The sequence below is a fragment of the Mastigoproctus giganteus genome, chromosome 10 (assembly GCF_048544385.1).
Source record: "Mastigoproctus giganteus isolate SK-2022 chromosome 10, ASM4854438v1, whole genome shotgun sequence".
Classification (NCBI taxonomy): domain Eukaryota; kingdom Metazoa; phylum Arthropoda; class Arachnida; order Uropygi; family Thelyphonidae; genus Mastigoproctus; species Mastigoproctus giganteus.
In genome coordinates this window covers 93,200,070-93,225,378 of record NC_143584.1, presented here as the reverse complement: position 1 = coordinate 93,225,378, position 25,309 = coordinate 93,200,070, and the positions used below count along the sequence as shown (strand labels likewise).

At 40.4% G+C, this 25,309-nt stretch overlaps 1 protein-coding gene across 1 annotated transcript in view; it reads right to left on the bottom strand.

Moving 5' to 3' along the window:
* The window catches only part of E(bx) (nucleosome-remodeling factor subunit NURF301 E(bx)), a 693,176-nt gene that overhangs the window by 297,619 nt on the left and 370,248 nt on the right, over nucleotides 1-25,309 (bottom strand). The window contains exon 15 of the mRNA XM_090382976.1: nucleotides 1,417-1,625. Within this exon, the coding sequence (XP_090239102.1) occupies nucleotides 1,417-1,625 (209 nt within the window). The remainder of the gene's footprint in view (nucleotides 1-1,416; nucleotides 1,626-25,309) is intronic.

The following is a 25,309-nucleotide window of genomic DNA, read 5'->3' as shown; positions in this document are numbered from 1 at the left end:
GCAACAGGATCTAAAAAGCAGATGGGCTGAGAAGTGGAAACTGAAGTTTAACCTTGACAAATGCAAAGTACTCCATACGGGTAGCAGTAACCCATGAGAAATGTACCAACTGTGTGGTACTATACTCAGGGAGGTGGTGAATGAAAAAGATCTAGGGTAATTGTGCAGTCAGATATGAAGTTCTGTGAGCAGTGCAGACGGGTTGCCAGAGCAGGTCATGGAGTTTTGTCAATGATATATAGGAATTTTGCTAGCAGAGACAAGGAAGTGATTATCCCTTTGTATAAGGCAATGGTCAGGCCACACCTTGAGTACTGTATACAGATCTGGAGGTCTCATTTTAAGAAGGATGTTTTTTTTTTTTTTTGGTAGTTGTTGGCGCATCGGCTTCTGTGGCCATAGTGCACCTCCCAAGGTTTTTGCAGTACTTTGATCCAAGCCCGAGGCGGGATTCGAACCCGCGACATTTGGGTTGCCAGGCAAGAAGGATGTAGAGTTGCTCGAACGAGTACAGAGAAGGGCAACAAGATTGGTGATAAGGACAGAGGGGTGTGCTTACGAAGAAAGGCTGACGTTCTGCAAGTTGTAGCATCTGGAGAATAGGCACCTGCAAGGTGATCTGATCGAGGTGTATAAGGCTTTGAACGGTTTGAGCACACTCAATGCTGACGGGATACTTCCGCTTGCTCAGATTAAAAACCCGAGGGAGCATAGATTCAAATTAAGGAAAGACAACTGTAGAATAGTTTTTCGGAAGTTTGCTTTTAACCAGCGAGTAGTTGATTGCTGGAACAGACTTCCATCTGTTGTTGTTGTGGAAGTTGATAGCCTAAAGAAATTTAAGGCTGAACTAGACAAAGATTTGGAGTGACTAATGGGTGAAATGGGATGGTTTTTTTTGCTGATATCGTATAAGCTTGCATTCTTGCATCATATGCCTGCACGTTTGTTCTTAGTGCCAATTAATCAAAATTAAGTTGTATACAGCATCCCTCCTGAACAAAAAGTTTAACCTACCTTGTAATAGTATTTGTGGAATGTGGGTTTTAAACGTCTATTGGATATGTTGTACAATTGTCCCTTTCTGTACGTTGTACGTTGCCCACATTATCACCATGTCAATGAGTGTTGTCGGCCTGCACTCTGCTTCTGTGAAAAAGCAAACTGCAGAAGTTCCTAATAAATAGCTATTCTGTTCAAAAATTGTTATATTTCATTTGCAAACAGAATATGGATTTATTATACTGTAGAACTTGCATCAACTTAAAATGAGAAAAACTATATCTTCATATGTACCTAAAAAAAGAAAAAAAAAAAAAAAGGAGAGAAATAGAAAGAATAATAACATTTCTTTTCCAATAAATTTAATTACTAAACATGGAGTAACAGTAATTTAAAACAATTCATGTAACTGACCTGAGATGGTGTCTGTGGTACAACCCCACGGACCGTTAAAACAGTTGGCCTAGCTGCTGCAGAAATAGTTGGGGAGTTACTTACTGCAACAGTAGTATTAGGTCGAACAACCAATTGCTGAGATTTAGGAAGGATGGTTGCAGTAATAGGAAGTTTCACTGTTGTTGTAGCAGCAGAGGCAGGCGAGGTCAAAGTGGTTGAAGTCTGACCTAACAATTAAAATAAAAAAATAATATAAGATATTGTAAATATACATATCACAGAAAAGCTAAATGCTTGTTCTGACTAATATGTGCCTCCGTCCACAATGCTTATAATATTACAAATTTGGGGATTTACTCTTTACTGTCACTTGCTATTATTTTATCTCTCTCTCTGGGGCTGATTTGGTATAAAAATACATACTATATACACCTACTTGAACAAAAAAAAAAAAAAAAAGGAAGTGAATTTTTTTAAATAAATTAACTTACTTTGAAATATATTGCAATTGAATGTGTCAACAGAGTTTAGCTTTACACACTGTGCCATAGATAATTTTGAAGGCTTACTTGGCCACAAGTGACCACTTATTATTAAATTTGCCACTATCCTAATATAGTATTCCTGCCAAATTTGCCCCAGGGTTGCACATATAAAAGCCACATTCATCTAGAGATAAACTACTATCACCATTTATTCATAACAGCAGAGTAGAGTTGCCACCTTTTCCAAGATCTCTGACACAAAAGTGTTGGTTTTTTTTTTTTTTTTGGGGGGGGGGGAATTTCTGTTAGAAAACAAATACTAAAAGGACTTTTTATGTAATACCCATCTATACCTACCTTCTTGAAGAGATTTATAATTTCCAGTTCAGGGGTTCACCAATGCCATTCTTTAAAATAGTATGTTTCAACCTGTCTTTTGCAGAACACGAGTGTACTATTAGCACTGCTCAAATGTTCTGTGAAACATTCTGCCAAAATTGATACATCAATTTTTTTGATATTTTGATGAACTCTAAAATGAAAATGTACCCAACATGTTTATACTAAAAACAACAAATCCTTGCAATATAATTAGTTTTAATTATTGTTTCTAGTCATGAAGACAAAGTGTTTTTCCTTCTACTGCAAGTGAATGAAATAAAATTTACACTGACTGGTGTTCTAACAATTTCTTAACTATCCCAGTGTTTCACTGCTCAAAAATGGTTGAAAAACTTGGTTTAAAACACTTCTGTACACAATACAAATATTAAATCTTATTTTTAAATACAAATATTAAATCTTATTTTTCATATATTTTAGGAAAGCTTATAATAATAAATAATAGCATAATTTTCCTCAAACTGGGATTGAAATTTTAATTTTCTCTACTATTCTATGACACAGCAGATATGACAAAAAAAAAAAAAAAAACTCAGAGTATGAATATAGCATAGTTAAACTTGAAGATTCCAAGTCAAACCTGAATAGGTTTGAACTATATACAAGAGGCTTCCAGAGTTTGTGGTTTGTCACTGCCTTAAAGCCCATGTTCAGTCACTGGTTATTCACTTTAAACAATATAAGGAAATTAATGTTCAACAGGAATGCAAAAGGCATGATACGCTTCAGCATTTACAAGGGATGAATCACGGAAATGAATACAATGATTAAACAAGTAAACAATCTCTGCAGCAGTAACATTAGGAGCGTAAATAAAATAGATGAATTTGAGCTACTGGTTAGATCTACACATGCTGATATTAATAGGATTAATTGATATGTTGTCAACATATTAGGAGAAAAATTCCTTTTTGGAATGGTCAATGTATATAGGAGTAATAAGAGTAAATATGTATTGATGATCTGATGTTCTGTGGTGCACTGGCAATCATGACATGTTAAGTACAAATAATACAGATTAAAAATGACAAGTAACCTATGAATAAGGATACCACACCAAAAAAGTATATAAAACCAAAATAGCACACTTCACAAATAAAACATGGCCAAGTAAACAAGTGTGAACCCACCCAAACGTTTAAAAATATATACAGTAAATTGTAAATCCCGACATTCAGTAAAAATGTGGCAAATGGTTAAAAGTAGGGCTTACAATACCAGTCAAAATCTTAATACCGGTATTCCAAATCAAACGTTTTATTCAATAAATTTTGATGACAATTAGGTGCAATAAAGTAAGGAAAAAAACAAGTACTGTAATTTTTTGAATTCTTCATGTTTTAAATAAACTTTTATTGCAATAATAAATATTCTGAAAAAAAAATCATTAAAATAAATTTATTCTAAAAACAAAGAAATACATATTGTTACTGCAAAGTTTAGTTCTGTTTAGCATCCACACCACCTGTCTGAATAAAGTGAACTCTTAAGAAACATAAGTAATCAATAGTGTGATCGTTTAAAATGGATCTAATTTTGGTACATACAGTACTGTATTTGATTAGCGGCAGAAAATGCCCTTTTGGGTTCTTTTCTGGTACTATTGTACTGAGATAATCATTGATGATCTCAGTCCATATTTTCTGGGCTTTGAACTTTTTAAGCAAAAACAGTTAAAAGTATTTCATTAATTTCCGACTCAAGCTCATCTTTTAAAATCTCATTGGAGTCAGGCAATTTCTTATTTTGGAAAGAATTTGCGGAACACTGATGTTCTGTTCCATGTTGGTTTTCCATGGTTGAATTATGTTGACCATTTTCTGAAGGACGAAAGATGTTTGATTAAGTGAACTATAATTTTCGAGTCTGGGAGAGAGCAAAGAGTGGGGATAAGGAATAAAGAAGAGAGCAAAGAGTGTAGTTAAGGAATTCTTCACATATATAAATGCAAAGAACAGAAGGACAAATCAGATTGGAGCCTTATGTAACGGACATGGGATAGTATTAGATAACATAGTTGAAGTTGCAGATGAACTCAACAGTTACTTTGCATCCATATTTACATAAAAAAAAAATATTTGTGTCAATGAGATATTATGGAAGTGAAGTTGAAAAAAATATATTTAATGATGTTGAAATTTCAAATGATTATTTAATGAGAACTTTCGCGCCTACAGGTGAGCAAGGCTCCTGTGGTTCATGGCATATACCCTATAATCTTAAAGGAGGCAGCAAGTGAGTGCATTGAACTATTAAGGCTAGTTATGAGAGCATCACTGGACTCAAGAGAGATTCTGTTGGATTGGTGTAAATTGGAACATAAAGGCGGTTCTAGGAGTGTAATGGGAAATTACGACCGGTCAGTCTAATTTCATTAGTAGGGAAAATCATGGAGGCAATGATCAAGGGTGGAATTCGGGATAATTTAGATGGGCATGGAATTCTGTAGGATACACAGCATGATTCTGTAAAGGGAAAATCATGTTTAACAAATCTGGTTAGCCATTTTGACAGGTCACTCGTGAGCTGGATTTAGGGAATAATTTCGACATTGTTTATTTAGATTTCAGCAAAGCATTTGACTCAGTCCCACATGAGTGGTTACTTTATAAGTTGGAGGCTGGAATCATAGGGAAAATCCTTAGATGGATAGCATGATGGCTCGAGGGCACCAGGCAGAGGGTTGCGATAAATGGTCATTCCTCAGATTGGGTTAATATAAGTAGTGGGGTTTTCCCAAGGATCAGTATTGGGACCACTGTCGTTTTTGATTATCTTAAATGACATCTATGAAGGGATGGAGAGCGTGAGGTCTAAAGTTGCAGATGATGTAATCAGTAGAGTAGTTAATGATCGCCGCCAAGCAGAGCTTCTTCAGAGTGACCTAGATAGACTTCCGGGATGATCAGAAAAGTGGCAGTTACGCTTTAATTCAGCAAATTGCAAGGTCTTACACCTGGGGAACAGCAACACTAAAATAACTTACACACTTGGTGGAGTTGAACTAAAGTCAGCAGTGGAGGAATGGGACTTGGGAGTACGATACGGTCAGATATGAAGTAGTGCGAGAATTGTGGACAGGTCAATGTTGCATGGTGTCCTATCGATGATTTATCGAACATTTGCTAGTAGAGATAATGTCATAATCACATAAAGGTGTTTTTTTGTTTTGTTGTTTGGTTTTTAGGAGCATTAGCAACTAAGGCCATATTGCTCCGGGATATACTGTGGTCCTTCCTTGACCTTTCTGCATCCTCCGTATTTGGTGGTGACGGGCTCGAACCCAGTCTAATCAAGAAGCGTGTGCTACGCACTGCTGCTCCTTCCCACCTGGCTACGGAGGCGCCACATAAAGGTGATTTTATAACCTTTATGTGATTAAATTATAAACAATTATTTTTTTAAAATTAGTACCGAAAAACCGGTATTTTTTGTATCAATACCTGTATTTCAATACCTGAAAAAAATGACCGGTATCCAAGATCCCAGTATTGTAAGCCCTAGTTAAAAGTGTTACAATACTCATACATAGGAGGGTCCATCAACCATCAGCAGAAAAGAATATGTAAGATGACTGAGTCCTATGCAGGGCTGAACAAGAACAACTTTGGTTTTATAATTCTTGCATATATTTTGATTGCAAACTTTATATTATATAATTTTTTTGTAGTCTATCAATTCCATCAATCTTGTCATTGAGAGTATACCTTATAGCATATTATTTTCTTATAGTCTATACAGGAGACTCACAGGCCAAGATTATTCATGGGAATTACTGATTTGACTAGGGATCCTGCAGAAGCAGAGTTCATGCTGCAGAGAAGTGTATTTTCTACTGAACCTGAGACAGAACCAGATTTGTAGTATATCTTATCATTGATACAGTCAATAATCACTGAAGAAATCTCTATGTGTAATACAATATAGATATCAGTGAGTTAGCATGCATATGTCAATCTGCTTTGGATATTGTTGTCTGGAAAGACAGCAGTAGAACCCACAGATAAATCCCCATCAGTGCAAACTGGAAGAAATCAGAGTGCAGAATATAGGTGCAGGTAGACAGAAGATAGAGTATCAAACTTCATTTAGTTCTTCGAGGAGAAATGGAATGCTGGAACATAAGTATGATAGGGTGGAATGGGTAACCTTGGCGATAGGAAATCTTGTCCACAGGAAAGATGACAGAACCCACAGAAATTCTGGATTTCAGCCATCAATGACGACTGGCAAGAGGTCTGAGCATTCAGCTTGAAGGGCAGCATGAAGTTGCAGATAGAACAAGAAGTGCAGGCAATTCTTCAGTTTTTAATGAAGAATTTGCATGATGGTAGTTGAGTTGGGTTTGGTTTGGGTTTTATTGGCGCATCAGCAACTGAGGCTATAATGCACCAAATACCAGTCATACGTAAAAAGTTAAAACATTCAGTGATCTAAGTAGTTAGGCCACCATGTCCAGATATATAAAAAATAAGTCAATAAACAGATATCAATAACATAAATTTTAAATACAATTAAAAACTTTATTGATTTAAAATAGCTAAAAACAGCAGACACGTTGTCATTGTTGGATAAAATCTGACTGAGTGTATAAGGCTCAGTCAGATGATTAAAAGCGGTAGAACGGGTGCTGCTAAAATCTGTGCCACAGGACACACACATAGGAGGGTCATCGGCCCTCAGCAGAAACGAATGAGTTAAATGACTGTGTCCTATGCGGGTCCGGGCAAGAACAACTTCCTCCTTACGATTCCTGCACAGACTAGACTGCCACGGTTCAATTACAGGCTTTATATGATATAATTTTTTTCGCAGTCTGTCTATTCCACGAATCCTGCCATTGGGAGTGTATCTTCTCATGTATTATTTGCCTGTAGTCTGTATAGGGGACTGACAGGCAGCGGTTATTATTGGGAATTGCTGATTTGGCTGCGGCATCAGCCAAATCATTTCCCGTAATCCCGATGTGGCTGGGAATCCAGCAGAAGCGGATTTCATATTCACGTCCATGGAGGAAGTGAATCTTCTGCTGAATACTAGACAGAACTGGATGAGGATTATATCTCACAGATATTAAAGCCTGTAACATGCTAAGAGAGTCGGAATATAAAATGAACTGTTGGTATTGGCATTTATTAATGTGATCCAAGGCTAACTCTACAGCGTGCAGCTCTGCAGTAAATATGCTGCATTCAGAGGGAATCTGCTCTGATAAAGTGCTGTCTGTAAAGACAGCAGCAGATCCCACATATGATTCCGTCTTTGAACCGTCTGTGTAGACCGGCGCGAAGTTGGAATATTCAGTTTGGTGTGCTGAATGAAGCTGCAGGTAGACACATGATGGAGTGTCCGACTTTCCCCAATTTCTAAGAGAAAAGTCACATGCCGGGACACGAGCATGCCAGGGTGGAAAGGGTTGCTTTGATGTTTGGGCAACCCTGTCTGCCTTGATATTAAGTTCTTTGAGTAGCTCTTGGAGACGAATACCAAAAGGACGATTGGCAGTCTTACGGGTATTGTATAAATTTTCCCATCGTGGCTCAAAAACGAATGGCCACGAAGGATGGTCTGGCAGGGATTTCAGTTTTAAAGCGTACTTTAAAGACAATTGCTTACGTCAAAGCAATAACGGTGGTTCGTTTGCTTCGACGTATAAGCTCTGGACAGGAGATGTGCGATATGCTCCAGTAGCAATACGTAGGGCCTGATGATGGACGGGGTCCAGCCATCGAAGGACACTGTCTCCGGCTGAGGAATATACCTGGGACCCATAATCAAGTTTGGATCGCACAAGTGCACGGTAAAGCCGAAGAAGGGTGCATCTGTCTGCTCCCCAAGATGTAGAGGAGAGCGAGCGGAGAATATTAAGCCCGCGTGTGCACTTTGTGCGGAGTTGACGGATGTGATCCAGAAAGGTCAACTTTTTATCAAATACGAGTCCCAAGAATTTTGTGTCCGCTGCTACTGGAATAGCATTTTGTCCGAGCCTTAATTCAGGTTCAGGATGACGATTACGCTTACAACAAAAGTGTACGCAAACGGTCTTCTCGGGGCGAGAACCTGAAGCCATTTGCAAGTGCCCAGGAGTTGAGGCGATCAATGGCTTTCTGTAGTTCTTTCAATAACCCTCATGTTGCATGACTGACAAAAAATGCTAAAGTCAGCAACATAGAGGACACTGTTTACAGTTGGAGGAAGTTGTTCTGTGATTGAATTTACTTTGATGGCAAAAAGCGTGACACTTAGTACTGATCCTTGTGGTACTCCCTCCTCTTGGCTAAAGGAACGAGAGAGTGAGGATCCCACATGAACTTGGAAAGATCGATTGGCTAAAAAGTTTTTAATAAATATGGGGAGTTCTCCCCTAAGACCTAGGCTATGCAGATCTTTTAAGATGCCAAATCTCCAAGTTGTGTCATCCGTTTTCTCTATGTCAAAGAACACCGACACCAAGTGTTCGCGTTTTAGGAAAGCATCCCGGATGGATGTTTCCAGTCTAATAAGATGGTCCAAAGTGGAGCGGTTCCTTCGGAAGCCGCACTGAATATTGGAGAGAAGGTCATTTGATTCCAAGTACCATATTAAACGAGAATTGACCATTCTCTCCAGGAACTTGCACAGACAGCTAGTCAGAGCAATCGGACGATAATTGGTGGTGACTTTTGGATCCTTTCCTGGCTTAGCAAAGGTAAGAACGATTGCCTTTCGCCAGAAATCCAGAAACTGCCCTTCAATAAAGATTCTGTTATACAGAAGGAGCAGATAATCCATAGATTTTGGTGAAAGATGTTAATCATTTCATAATGGATGCCATCTGGTCCAACAGCACTTGCTTTGGAAAGAGTGAGGGCTCCTTTCAGTTCCTGCATAGTGAATGCTCCGTTGTAGGGATAGACGCTCTTAGACTTAAAATTAAGTGCCTGCTTTTCAAGTTTATGTTTCAGGACCAGGAACTCTGGGGAATACGAAGATGTTCAGGCTACTCTCGTACCCATTGCTGGGTACGAGCGTAGCCTGTGCGGACGAAGCTCTTTGACGCTCTTGGAACAGAGAAGTTTTTCCTGATTTATTTTCTGATTTATTAGCTTAAATTGTCATATTAACTTATTTCTAGAGTAGCTTTATATTCCTAGTTACGATACTTAGTTTAAAGTTTAACTTAGACAGAGATTTTGTAGGTATTACTTAGTATCGGTAACGGTATCAAATCCACGTGTTACAAATTGAACGAGAGGTCTTTTTTTTTAACCAAATTTAGTTGATTTATTAACCAATTGTTATATTAAATTATCTTCTATAAGTAGATTATAGACCTAGTCAGGATCCTTAGTTTATTCTAAATTGAGATAGCGAGATTTGGAAGCTAATCAATACTTACGAGTCCATAGAAGTACTGTTTGTGAATTCCCGCCATTTTTACACGATAGCATAAGCTTAGTGAGTATTTGTTTGTTGTTATTTGGTTTTTAGGAGCATTAGCAACTAAGGCCATATTGCTCCGGGATATGCGGTGGTCATTCCCTGACCTTCCCGCATCCTCCGTATTTGGTGGTGACGGGCTCGAACCCCGGTCTAATCAAGAAGCGTGTGCTACGCACTGTTGCTCCTTCCCACCTGGCCACGGAGACGCCCTTAGTGAGTATAGTGCATAATATAATATTGTCAATTAATCAGTAAATCTATTAATCTTGATAAATTTTATTGTCAATTAAATTGTACTTTTGACTCTATATATAACGACTTAATCGTAACAAATAATTAATACATAACTATAGTGGTACACGTGATACGGAAGTTATATAAAGGGAACTCGTAGAAAACACTAGATACCGAAAAAATAAATATAGCGTTATAACTGTTTTGGGATATAACTTAAGGATTTAATTTTGTTTAGAAATTTTATTGAATTAAATCGGAATCATGACTCAGACCAGAGCAGCAAAGCAAAAGGCTCAAGCTAATGGGACTGCTGTGGTTCAGGGTATTGGTATTGGTATGGTTATTTCTGGCGCAAGGGCTACTTAGGCCATATTGCGCCTATAAACGAGATGAGGATTTCACGGTGTCTGTAAAAACAGTTAGAAAGAATTATACAGATTTATGCATTTTAAGAAGCGGAAAAATTCCGGGAGATTTGCATTATTACCTATGAACTGTTGGAGTGTCAAAGGTTGTTGAAGATTACTGTATGAAGCTTTTCGGGCATCAGTGTATAAGGTACATTCAACGAGTATGTGCTTTATTGTGAGAACAGAGTTGCAGTGCATACACTGCGGAGGATCATTTCCTGTAAGAAGAAAAATATGGGTGAGCTGACTGTGCCCGATCCGGGCTCTAGCCAGGATGACTTCTTCCTTTCTGTTTACAGAAAAACTGGAAACCCATAACTGTGGTTCAGGTTTTATTTCACGCAGCTTGTTATTCAGTTGAGATTGCCATAGAAGTGTCCATTGTTCTTTACATGTATTTCTTATATGGGATCTGTAGTCCATATATGGAACATAGTAACCGGGCGATGCTATGTTGGATGAATGTTTGGCTGCATAGTCTGCTTTTTCATTCCCTGATATCCCAGTGTGACCTGGGATCCAGCAAAAGATGACAACTTGTTGGTGATCATGGATATGCATTAGTTGAGATTTTATAGATTTTATTAAGGGATGCGTTGTTGAGGAGGAATTTTGCAAGGCCAAGATTGAACTCTGTGAGTCACTATATATTACACTTTTTTGGATGGACAGTTGGAGAATGTTTTCTAAGGCAAGCTTGATAGCATATAATTCAGCTGTATAACTGCTGCATTCGGTGGGAAGTGAAACAGAGATAGTGTTAAAGGGAAAGACAGCTGCAGCACCGACTTTACTATCAGACTTTGATCCATCAGTGTATACATGCGTAAAATTTTGGTAATTTTGTGTGTGAGTGGCATGCAGTTGCTGTATATTGGTATTTGCAAGCGAATGTTTTCCCCAGTTTAAGAAATAGCTGTCACAGGATGCTTTAATAAAGGACCAGGGAGGATCTGAACTGTTCAGATCATGGAGGATTTTGTTCAGATGTATATTCCAATTTTGTGATAATTCCTGTAATCTGATGCCAGCAGGGCGAACTGCTCTAGGTTTATTTCTGTAGTACATTGGGAACTGTGGATTATTAAGTATTGGCCAATTGGGGTGAGAAGGCAGACTTTGAATTTTGGCTGCATAGTTCAGAAGTAACATCTTTCTCCTGAGGCTGAGCGGAGGTTCATGGGCTTCGATATAAAGACTTTGCACTGGCGATGTTCTATAAGCGCCTACAGCAATTCTGAGGGCAGAATGTTGAATAGGGGCAAGACGTGCTAGCACGCTTTCCCTAGCAGAATCATACACCGGGGCGCCATAATCAAGGCGAGATCTGATCAGGGCTCTGTACAAGTGAAGTAAGGTGTACCGATCTGCACCCCATGATGTAGAAGAGATAATTCTTAATAAATTCATTTTTTTCTGGCAAGCAGTCCTTAGATGTGTGATATATTCTAGGAAGTTCAGTTTATTATCAAAAATTAAACCAAGGAGACGAATGCTATTCACCACTGTGATGGGATGATTTGTTAGTTGTATCTCTGGATCTGGATGCATCTTTCGTTTATTACAAAAGTGAATGACTCTAGATTTCTGATAGGATAGTCGGTAACCATTGTGTATCATCCATAATTCAATGTTATTTATAGATGTTTGCAGCTGCCTTTCGATAAAGCTCATGTTTTGCGAGCTGCAAGAGACAGTCAAATCATCAGCATAGAGGTAAGAGTTTACAGCTTTTGGAATATTTTTTGTCATCTGATTTATTCTAATTGCAAATAAGGTTGCACTGAGTACAGAGCCCTGCGGGACTCCTTCTTCTTGTATGTATGTTTGCGAAAGTACTTGCCGATAGCGAACTTGAAAGGTCCTGTGTTGTAGGAAATTCTGTATGAAGTACGGTAAGTGTCCTCTCAGGTCCAGGGAATGAAGATCTTTCAGAATACCAAACCGCCAAGTGGTGTCAAAGGCCTTCTCTATGTCGAGACATACCATTACTAGATGTTTGTTTTGGATAAACGCATTCCTGATGTCTGTTTCTGCTTTGATCATGAGATCTAGAGATGATCGGTGTTTTCGGAAACCAAATTGATTGTCAGAGATAATATTTTGGGAATCAAGATACCACGTTAGTCGACGGTGTATCATTTTTTCTATGGTTTTACTTAGGCAGCTTGTGAGCGAAATGGGTCTGTAATTGTTCGGAATAGAATGATCTTTCCCTGGTTTGGGTATCGCCAGTACAAAAGCATGACGCCAGAAGCTGGGGAAGGAATGCTCCATAAATATACGATTGTAGAAGGTCAGTAGCGAAGATAATGATTTATTGTCTAGATGTTGTAACATTATGTAGTATATTCCATCCGGTCCAGCAGCACTGTTCTTAGCGGTGGATAAAGCTTCTTGAAGTTCTACCAAAGTAAGTGGTGTATTGTATTGGAAGGTGGTTGTTGTTCTAAATTTCGGATGGGATTTTTCTGCTACAGCTTTAATCTTTTGAAATGATGGATCATATGCCGTAGAGTCAGACAACTGTGAAAATACCGTCCCTAGAGCATTTGCAATCTCTGCAGGAGTAGATAGCTCCTGTCCATTCACGGTGAAAAGTGGGGACAACAAAGGGGGAAATTTACCATTTAATTGTCTTATTTTCCTCCAAATAATTCTTACATCAGTATTTTTATTAATTGTAGTTGCGAATCGAACCCAAGAGTCTCTTTTTGCTTTCTTTCTAATATGACGGGCTTTAGCTCTAATTTTCTTGTAATTTATAAGATTAGTGGTGGTAGGATGTTTGCGGAATAAATTCCATGCACGGTTTTTTTCTTTTTTTATATTCTTACAGTCCTCGTTCCACCAATAATTTCTGTTTCTATGAATGCTTGACTTTGACTGTGGGATGGCAGTGGATGCAGCTGCTAGAATCTGTTTTGTAATATGGTCGGCAACTGTGTCAATCGGATGAGATTTGATGATCTGATTGTCGAAGGATACGTTAGTGGTATACTTTGCCCAGTCTGCCTTGGAAAATTTCCATTTTGTGTGAGTTTCTGAAGGTATGCAGTGTGACGTTTCAATTTTACATATTATAGGGTAGTGGTCACTATTGAGTGGATCATCCAGAGTTGTCCACTGGATACTAGGGAAAAGGATTGGAGAGCAGATAGAGAGATCTATTGAAGAGACTGTTCCTGTTGGGAGGTGGAGGTAAGTTGGTGAACCAGTATTTAATATGGTTAGATTTCGTCTTTCAATAAGCATTTCAATGATTTTTCCACGTCCGTCTGTATTGGAAGAACCCCACAATGGATTGTGTCCATTGAAGTCACCCAATAAGCAGAAAGGGGTTGGCAACTGCTGAATGTGATCTTCAAGTTCATGTATGGTACAAGGGCGACTGGGTGGCAGGTAGATTGAAGCAAGTGTTAGGGTAACGCCAATGGCTATTCGTGTGGCAACAATTTCAACAGTGGTTTGCAACTGAATGCGTTTGCAGGGTACTCTTCCATCTATAAGTATCGCTACACCTCCATGAGCATTATTAGTAGCAGGTCTGTCTTGCCGAAAGAGAGTGTAATTTTTTATCGAAGTAGACACCTGAGGTGTTAAATATGTCTCTTGTAAACAGATTCCAATTGGTTTATAACGCTTAATTATCTCGTGGATGTCGTCGATATTGCTGCGAAAGCCTCTACAGTTCCATTGGATGATGTTTTTCATTGTTTGGATTTAAATGAGGAAGCTGTGTCTGTCTGCTTTTTGGAAGTCTGTTTCTGTCGGTCAATTTTTATTTTGTCTCTCTTTGAAAATATTGGTCTGGCGTCTATTACATCTTCTGGATGAATTTCCAGAATGGTTTCCGTTTCTTCATGAGAGCAAGTCTCATTCGTGTCCATGAAGAAAGATTCAGCATGCTGCTTGTTAACGGGATCAGAGTTTTCTGTTTGAGTAGATCTTACAGGAGTTGTAAGAGTAACAGGAGGTATCGTGACTGGTGTGTTATTAGATCTATTAGAAGTCTGTTGCTTTGAGGACTGAGGTACAGTAGAGAGTAAAGTTCGAGCCCATTCAGAAATAGAGATGCTTGGCGGGATTGATGTATCTGTTTGAACTGATATTGAGTGAAATTTTTGAGCAGCGTCGGCATATGTGCGTTTTGGCATCGGTATTAGTTGCTGTAATTGTTTTCTGGCTTCGGAAAATGAGACTTTCTTTTCTATCTTGTATTTTTGAATTTTCTTCTCATATTTCCACTGATCGCATGTTTTTGAAAAAGCTGGGTGATTGCCTTTACAATTAGGGCAAAGTGAGGACTGCGATTTACAATCAGCTTGGGCATGTTCCTTCGATCCACAGTTAGGGCATACTGCATCGCCTCTACAGACAGTTTGGGAATGTCCAAATTTTTGACATTTATAGCATCTTAGCGGGTTTGGGATATACGGGCGAATGCGGCAGTTCAAATACCCGGCTTTTACTGATGATGGTAGGTTGGGTGAGCTAAATGTCAGTATGATACTGCGTGTTGGAATAAGTTCGCCATCTTTCTTAATCATGATTCTCTTCGCTTGTATGACCTTCTGATCCTGCAATTCGTTGACAATTTCCTCTTCTGAAACATTCATTAGGTCCCATTCTGAGATAACACCCTTGGAGGTATTGAGTGTTGCGTGTGGTGACACCTTAACAGGGATTCCATTGAATGTTGTGAGCTTGAGAAGGTACTCTGAATGTTTAGAGCTTGTAGTCTCAACCAACAGGTCGCCAGATTTGAGACGGCGCACCATTTTGGGGGAACCTGCTACATTTTCCAGACACTTTTGTATGAGGAATGGCGATAGATTGCCTAGGGCCTGGTTCGCTAAGGAATGCAGGATCAGGAAACTCGGATGTTCTATTAGGGAATCATCCGTCTTCAGTCTCTTTCGGTTGGTTTTGTCATCATTAGGTTGGTGCAAATCCTTTGAATTTGGATTTGCTGTCTGAATCGGGGGAAAGTTTTCAAAGTCCATGTTTTGCTCCTTTTGGCCCTGGGGGTTTGCTTTACCACCCAGGTTTCCGGCCCCGCCACGGGGAGGCAGGAGCAGTGCCACAAGGTGACCAAGCGGCTGGGTTAGGAAGTTAGTATTAATATAAAAAGAAACAGAAAGGTGGTTTTCCTTCCTGGGCCTTTGCCTACTTCTTGTAGTGCGAAAGAGCTACTTTGATCGAGAAATCAAGAAAAACGGTTGTTGAAACAAAAATAGAATCTATTCGCTGAAAATCTCTTTAGGAAAAAACGCTTTTACAGACGCACTAGAATCGCTTGGCCACGGAACGCTTGGCACCCGGGGCCGTGGTTCAGGGGAGAACTGAGGTGGGGGGGGCAGTTGCCCTCTGAATCACAGTCTTTTAAAATGCACTGTTTGCTTGATGTTTGCGGAGCAGTCGGGTACGGGACATGATATTGCCAAGGGGGATGTCTTTGTATGTGGACGATGTAAGGAGTGCAGGGAAATCAGGCGACAACTCAGCGTTATTATGGGCCTTTATGAGAGCTTGAAGGACAGGGTGGATGCCCTCGAAGGAAATAAATTGAGGGGCCCATCAAGCTCTCAGCCGCCCACATCAACGCCAGAGCTTGCACTTGGTCATCAGGCAATACAGAGGCAGCCCCCTAGGCAGAATGCGCTGGTCCCACAGGAACTAGTAGTTGTTGGTGACTCTATTGTCAGGGAAGGGGGGGAACATGCTTTGTAAAAAGGATAGGTGGAATAGGACCAGGGTATGTCTGCCAGGGGCAAAGGTTGATGACGTTGTAGAGCGGATATCATCTTTTAAGGGTACAAAAGGTGATATAGTTGTACACGTTGGCACTAATGATATTAAGAGTAGGAGACCGGTGGAATTACTTAGCAAGTACAGGTCACTGTTGAAAAAAAGCCGTGAATTACGGTTGAATTTGAAAGTGCCTGCAATTCTGCCCAGACACGATAGAAGGGAGTATATGATGAGAGCCTTGTCGATCAATTCGGCCCTGGAGGGACTGTGCAAGGCTCAAGGAGTAGAATTTTTTTCAGCCTGGACTGTACTTGTTAACAGGAGAGATTGCTTCTACAGGGATGGGATACACTTAAATAGAAAGGGTGCAAGAATATTTGCTGATGCTATCAAGGCAGTGTTAGGTGGGTCGGAAAACTGCTAGCTTGGGGGGGAGACAAAGACCAATAGATTGAGAGTAGCCACTGGCAGAGGTGGAAGTGATTCTTGCACTGCTTCTATTGAAATGAGCAGAAGCCTGAAAAACAAGAAGCAGGATATTTCAGAGACTGCTGGGAGTCATTGCGGTACAAGTAAACACATGGGTTGTGTTAGGGTAGCCAAGAATAGAAACAGGTGCATGTATACCTGCGTGTACACCAATGCTAGGAGTTTGGTAAATAAATTTGATGAATTTGAGGTATTGCTCAAAACATCAAAGGCAGATATTGTTCGGATATCAGAGACGTGGTGTCACACAGATATAAGGAATGTGGAACTGGAATTTGGGGAATACAATGTGTATAGAAAGGATAGACAGGACAGGAGGGGAGGAGGGGTTATGCTATTAGTTAAGAAACACATAAAGTCCAAGGAAGTGAAGCCAGTCGACATCGATGGACAGGGCAGTGTCGAGTCAGTTTGGTGTGACATAAGCATAGGGATATCAAAATTGAGAGTAGGAGTGTGCTATAGGCCTAATGACTCTGATGAGTATAATAAGATATTGTACAGGGAAATAGAGTGGGCCAGTAAATCAGAGAGTCTTATAATGGGGGATTTTAATTTCCCAGATATTGACTGGAATTTGTGGGTTGGTCACTCGCACACTAGCAAGGCTTTTGTAGATTTATTGGATGATTGTTTTCTACATCAGCATGTTCGGAAGCAACAAGAGGGAGCAATACTCTTGATCTGATTATCAGTAGTGATTCTTCATGCATTAAGAATCTGCAGATAAATGAACCACTAGGTGGCAGTGATCACAGTGTGTTGAAGTGGGATTTACTCAAGGAGGTAACTACCATCAGAGGTAAAGGGAAGGGTTTTTGTTTTAGTAAAGGCGACTATGATGGTCTGAGACTGTATTTACATTCTATACAGTGGGACCAACTGTTGATGTTACCAACAGCAAACTCAAAATGGGAAGCATTCAAGGAACTAATCTTGGAGGCTACCAGGCTTTACATACCAACTAAGAAATATTGTTCAAGGTTTAAGCCTAAATGGTTGTCAGATGAACTAATGAGACATGTGGCAGAGAACAAAAATGCATGGGATACATACAAATTAATGGGTGATGTGGAAGCCTATGATAGATATAAGTTGGTCTGTAACCAAGTCACAAAGGAGATTAGGCAGGCAAAGGCAGACTACGAAAAATCCTTGGCAAAGGATGCAAAGCAAAACAGAAAAGAATTCTTTACCTATTTAAACTTAAGAAGGAAAGGGATGAATCAGATTGGTCCACTGGATATTGATGGTTCAACAGTTGAGGATCCTGCTCAGGTGGCTAACAATCTAAACGAGTATTTTGCATCTACATTCACGCATGAGGAGTTATTCAGGAAGAAGAATGATGTAGGTAAAGTAAATATTGGCAGTGAGCTGGATGATTTTGTAATAACTGAGAGGAAAGTGGAGGAGAGATTGTTGAGGATAAACATAAAAAAGGCACCTGGGGTGGATGGGATCTATCCAGTTATATTAAAGGAGGCAGCAAAGGAAGTAAGCAAACCCCCTAGCCATAATCATGAGAGCTTCTTTGGACTCAGGGGAGGTACCCATAGACTGGAGATGTACAAATGTAACCCCAATTCACAAAGGAGGATCAAAGGCTGACACAAGTAATTATAGACCTGTTAGTTTAACTTCTGTTCCAGGTAAATTAATGGAGGCACTGGTTAAAGAAGCACTGCAGGATCATCTAGACAAGAATTCAGTTATAGCTCAGACGCAGCATGGTTTTGTTAAGGGCAGGTCTTGCCTGACCAATTTGATTGGATACTATGATGTAGTCACCAAAGAACTGGATGCAGGGAATAACTTTGATATTATATATTTGGATTCTTAGAAAGGCTTTTGATACTGTTGCACATGGAAGACTGCTGCACAAATTGGAGCAGTGTGGCATTGGAGGCAAATTGCTGCTATGGATAAGGGGATGGTTGAGTGGCAGAAGACAGAGAGTGGTAATCAATGGACACTGCTCAACGTGGACTAATGTTATTAGTGGAGTTCCTCAGGGTTCAGTGTTGGGTCTGTTGTTGTTTTCTGTGTTTATGAATGGTATTGATGATGGGATATCAAGTTTAATGTCCAAGTTTGCAGATGATACAAAGGTTGGCAGGGTTGTTAAGGACACCACTGACGCTATGCTGCTGCAACAGGATCTGGAAAGGTTGAACAGATGGGCTGAGAGGTGGCAAATGAAGTTTAACATTGACAAATGTAAAGTACTACATATGGGAAACTGTAACCCCAGAGCAACGTATCAACTCTGTGGTACTACACTGACAGTGGTGGAGAATGAAAAGGACCTGGGGGTAATTGTGCAGGCAGATATGAAGTTCTCTGAGCAGTGCAGACGAGCTGCAAGAGTATCTCATGGTGTCTTGTCAATGATATACAGTAATTTTTCTAGCAGGGATAAGGAGGTGATTATTCCCTTGTATAAGGCAATGGTTAGGCCACATCTTGAGTACTGTATACAGGTCTGGAGGCCTCATTTCAAGAAGGATGTAGAGCTGCTGGAACGGGTACAGAGAAGGGCAACAAGATTAGTGAATGGAACAAAGGGTTGCTCTTACGAAGAAAGGCTTAAGTTTTGCAAATTACAGAGTCTGGAGACTAGGCACCGGCGAGGTGATCTGATAGAGGTGTATAAGGCTTTGAATGGTTTGAGCATGCTCAATGCCAATGGGATTATTCATCTTGCTCAGAATAATCAGCTCAGAGGGCATAAATTCAAATTGAGGAAGGACGGATGTCGGATAGATGTGCGGAAATTTGCCTTTGGCCAGCGGGTGGTTGGTTGGTGGAACCGACTTCCATCACTTGTTGTTGAAGTTGATAGCCTAAACAAATTTAAGGTTCAACTGGACAGGTATTTTGAGCGAACGGAGGGGTGAAATGGGAGTGGTGTGGTTTTTTTTTTTTTTTTTTGGCTGATGCTGAATAAGCTTGCTTTCTTGCATCATATGCCTCTACTAATGCTAATGTTGCAGAGATATTAGAGAATGTTTCCCCAAGAGAATTAGCTATTGCAGTTGGATCTGCAATAGTGCATCCATTATAATCTGGGATTGAAGAAGGGTGGGATGTGTATTTTCCCCTCATTTTCCGGATTTTATCCCAGGCTACCTTAGAGTTGGTAGACTGGTTAATAGATGATGTAAAACGGATCCACGATTCCTTTTGACTCGACAGCGGATATAGCGTGCTTTGGCTCATGCACGTTTAAAGGCTATAAGGTTGGTCGTGGTAGGATATCGGCGGAATATCCCCCACGCTTTGTTTTGAGCCTTTTTTGCTGCTGTGCATTGTGAATTCCACCAAGGTTTGGGAAATGGTGGAAACCGGGCAGATGTTTTTGGAACAGCATTCACAGCTGCTTGGACGATAATTTCTGTGATGTACGTTACTGCATCATTGATCAGCTCCTGACTGACCATACTAAGGTCAAAATTTGCCTGATGTTGGAAGGCAGTCCAGTCAGCCTGATCAATCTTCCACCGTGGTAACCTGGAGGGAAGACATGGTATGGTCTCCCACTGTGTAACGAGGTTATCACAGGAAATTGATCACTTCCTTATGGATTCTCCTCCACTTCCCAAGTGAGTGAAGGGATTAGACAAGGGGGAGCAGATAGAGAGATCAATGGCAGAAAAAGTATGGGTAGGCATGTGGAAGAAGGTATTTGTTCCAATATTTAGAAGGGAACGGTCATTGTCATTTAGCATACCCTCTACGACTCGTCCCCTTCCATTGATGTTAGCACTACCTCACAGTGTTATGTCCATTAAAATCCCCGAGAAGTAAGAAAGGGGGAGGCAACTGCGTTACAAGATCATCAAGGTCTTCCTGGGAGATGTCAGTCCCAGGTGGCAAATAAATAGAGCACACAGTTAGTAAAAATCCCACTGAAAGGCGAATTGCAACAGCCTCTATGGTGGTTGTAACTAGCAAGGGCTGAACTGGGGTCTGGTTGCCCACAAGGATAGCCACTCCTCCATGAGCAGGACCATCCGCAATTCTATCCTTTCAAAAAATTGTGATGTTATGCATGGTGGGATCATCATTTGCTTTCAGATAAGTCTCCTGCAAGCAAAAGCAAACTGGCTCGTGCTTTTGCAGGAGGGCCTTGATGTCATCAGTATTTCGCCGGAATCCATGACAATTCCATTGTAGGAATTTAGCCATTATTTTGGCTTGGTGGGTCCATCAGGCGGTTTCCGAGGTGCTGAGGGCTTTATTTTGTCAGTCTTGGATTTATCTTTTTTGGGGAAGAATGGACGCTGTCCATTTCTTCCTCCGCAAAGAGTTCCAAGACTGATTCATCCAGTACCTCCTTAGTCTCTCTACATCCATTGTTTCTGGTGTTACGGGTGGCTTCTCCGAACTTTTTAGCTTTTCTTTACCACTTTGTTTTGGTAGTGGTGGAGCACTAGGAGGTACGGATATAGGAGTAGCAGCTGACTACGTTTTTTTGGTGGGCTTTTGTGAACTTAATAAATAGCGTGCAATCGGTGTGAATGACTCTCTTGGTGGTACAGTCATCTCTGTTTGTGTACCGATAGTGCACTTCGCAGAAACCTTCTGAGCATATGAAGGCTTCCCGTTATTTATTGGTTGTATGAGTTTTCTAGCCTCTGGGTAGGAGATGTTTAGCTCCGTTTTTAATTTTTGTATCTCCTTTTCGTCCTTCCACCGCTGGCATGCTCGAGAGTATGCAGGGTGCTCTCCTTGGCAGTTAATACAGTTAGGCTTAGGAGCTATACATTCCTTGTTCTCGTGATCTTTAGCACCACATCGAGCACAGGCAGGGTTACCACGACAAGCTGTTTGTGAGTGGCCGTACTTTTGACATTTAAAACACCTCAGTGGGTGTGAAACGTAAATCCTCACTGGGCAGTTTAAGTACCCTGCCTTGATGGAACTTGGAGGCCATGGGGTGTTGAATGTTAGGATGAGAACTCGGGTAGGGACGAGATTCCCATCCTTACGCATGGATATTCGCTTGACAGCTGTTACTCCTTGTTCTTTTAATTCAGAGCAGATCTCTTCTTCAGAGACATGAAGAAGATCCCACTCTGAAATGACACCGCGTGAAGAGTTCAAAGTTTTGTGGGGTGTTACACTGATTGGTATTCCCCCTATAGATGTCGCATTCAGGATTCTTTCTGCTTGCTTTGTACTTGAAGATTCGATTAAAAGATCGCCAGAACGCAGCCGTATTACGGATTTTGGTGATCCTGCCAACCCTTCTAATCCTTTCTGGATAAAGGGTGACATCTTCCCAATTGACTGCTTTCCAGTAGAATGAAGAATGAGGAAAAGCGGTGTTATAGATAGTGTTTTTTCCTCAGTTCTGGCTCTTTTTGCAGAATTGCTCTCACTCTCATCTGATCGATTAGGTAGGGGCCTTGTTGGGGACCCAGAAGAAATTGGATTTAAATTACTCATATGAGTAAACAGAAAGTGTCTGATGCCTAAGTACCTCACACCCACCACGGAGCCCTACGAGGGGATGCCCACTCGTGAACTAGCAGGTACTGCGTACACAAATGGGACGCCGAGTTTGCTTAGGAGCACCATACCCACGTTACCAATAAGTCTTTATCCCGTCCCAGGACCATAGGGAGGGAGACTTACTGGAACGCAGTTGACCCTAGCAGTAAAATACCACCCGCTGATTGATCCCAGTCGGGCCGGTCCGGGACCTCCTGTCTTGTCGAAGCAGGGGCCAAAGTGGTGTATTAAAGCTGGGCCCCTCAACCACCAGGATCCCCTTTCCGAAATCCACGGGTCGCGGCGCACGGCTACACACGCCGGATTCCAAAGATGTAACCCTGGAACCAAGGTATGGGCGTTAGATCCCAGTTATGCTAGTCTGGAAGTCCAGCAGCATCACTGGGAGGTCCCCTCACGTGGGTACAGGTGCCCACGTCGAGGGGGGTAGTTGAATAGATGGAAGGCAGTTACTTTGATGATTGGGCAACACTGTCTCCTGTGATGTTGAGATCTCTCAGCAGCTCATGGGAATGGATGTTTTTTTTTAGAAATTAAAATAACATCTTTTTGATTAATTAATATATTAAATTGTATTTGACAAATAGTTTAAGAGTATTAGTCACGTTCATTAGTTTAATTTTAAATTTAGCTAATAATTTCGTAAGTTATGACTTATTATTTGTACTGTTATGACTTATTATTTGTACTGCTTTTGTATCGGTGTTTTGGCAGGAATATCGTAGCATGTAACTAGTAGTACAGTGGAATAGTAGAGTTTTAATTGTGATAAATAAGTAGCACGAAGGTTCTAATCAATTGTTAGGTGTGTGTGTGTGTGTGTGTGTGTGTGTGTGTGTGTATATATATATATATATATATATATTTTTTTTTTTTTAGGCTAGAAATTTTACTTTTAGGAATCTACTAGCTTAGTATAGTATTGTCAATAAATCAATTAAATTAATTAATTTTAGAAATTTTCTTCTTAATTGATTCAAGTTTTAAACGGAAATCATGCCCAGACTAGAGCAGCAAAGCAATAGGCACAAAGTAGTGAGTGTGCTGTGGCTTGGGGAGAACCAAAGGGGCAATCTGCCTAACAAAATGTGCACATTGTGCATTATTTCTCAACTTTTCTGGAACATTACATGATACAGCCAAGGGCGATGTCTTTGTGTATTCAGTGCAAAGAGTGTGAAGAAACTTGGCCAACTCAGTGTTTTGATCGGCATTTATGAGAGTTTGAAAGAACCTGTGTAGGAATTAAATTGGGCCAAAAGAGCCCATTAAGCCCTCAATTGATCACATTTTTGCCAGAGCTCACATTTGTGCATCAGGCAACACAGCAACAATCTCCAAGGCAGAATGCACTGATCCCACAGGAGGTAGTAATTGTTGGTGACTCTACTGTCAGGAACACAGGAAATATGCTGTGCAGGAAGGACAGTGGAATAGAACCAAAGGTATGTCTGCCAGAGGCAAAAGTAGATGATATTGTACAGCAGATGTTATCGTTTAAGGTCACAAAAGATGATACTGCTGTACACGTTGGCACTAATGATATCAAGGGTATCATTAGGATATGAGGACCTACTTAAAAAGTACCGAACAATGTTGGGAAAAGGAAGTGAGTTACACCTGGATTTGAAAGTGTCTACAATTCTGCTGAGATGCAATAGGAAGGAGTACATGTTGAGAGCCTTGTCAATCTATTCAGCCTTGGAGAGAATGCACAAGGCTCAGGTAGAATTTTTCCCACTGTAGTCTGTGCTTGTTAAGATGAGAGACTGATTTTAACATGGTTGGGATACAATTAAATAGAAGGGGTGGGTTCAAGAATATTTTTGCTGATGCTATCAATGCAGTGATAGGTGGATGGGAAACTGCTAGCTTTGGTGGGACACACACAAACTACTAGATTAACTAGAGCTGCAGACAAAGCTTAAAGTCATTCTTGCACTTCTTCTTTTGGAACAAGCGGCAACCTGGAAAGCAAGGCATCTGGGATTTCAGGCCCTGCAGTGGGTCATCTAGGAATAAGTAAATACATGGGCTGTGTTAGGGTAATTAGGAGTAAAAACATGTGCACGTATACTTGCATGTACACTAATGCTAGGAGCACTGTAAATAAATTTGAAGAATTTAAGTACTGATTAAGTCATCAAATGCAGACATTGTTGGGATAACAGAGACATAGTATCACACAGACATAAGCGATGCTAAATTTGAATAATGGGAACACAATGTATACAGGAAGGACAGACAGCACAGGAAGGGTTGTTGGGTTATGCTCTTTATTAAAAAAGCATATTAAATCTAAGGCAGTGCATTCAGTCGATACGGATGACTGGTGCAATGTTCAGTCAGTTTGGTATGATATAAGTACTGAGAAAACAAAACAGCGAGCGGGAATGTGTTATAGGCCAAATGACTATATGAAAAAGCTATACAGAGAAATAGAGTGGGCCAGGGGATTTTAATTTTCCAGATGCTGACTGGAATTTGTGGGTTGGTCACACACACACACACACACACACACACACACACACACACACACACACACACACACACACACACACACACACACACACACACACGACTTTTGTATATTTACTGGATGACTGTTTTTTACAGCAGCAGCATTTAGAGAGGCAACAAGAGGAAGGAATACTCTTGATCTGCTCATCAGCAGTGATTCTTCATGCATTAAGACTCTGCAGGTAAAAGACCAATTGGGTAGCAGTGATCACAGTGTACTAATGTGGGATTTACTCAAAGAGGTAACTACCATCAGGGGTAAAGGGAAGGGTTTTTGCTTTCGTAAAGGCGACTACGATGGTCTGAGACAGTATTTAAATTCTGTGCAGTGGGACTAACTGATGATGTTACCAAATGATGATGATGTTACAGAAAATTCTAAATGGGAAGTATTCAGGAAAGTAATCATTGAAGCTACTAGGCTTTTCATACCAACAATGAAATACTGTTCAAGGTTTAAACCTAAATGGATGTCAGATGAGCTAATGAGACATGTGGCATAAAGAAATGTGTGTGGGATGCATATAAATTACCAGGTGTTACAGAAGCTCATGGTATATATAAATTAGTCTAATCGAGTCACAAAGGGGGTTAGGCAAGCTAAGGCAGATTAAGAGAAGTCTCTGGCAAAGAACAGCAGCAAAGACTTCTATGCTTATGTTAACAGTAGAA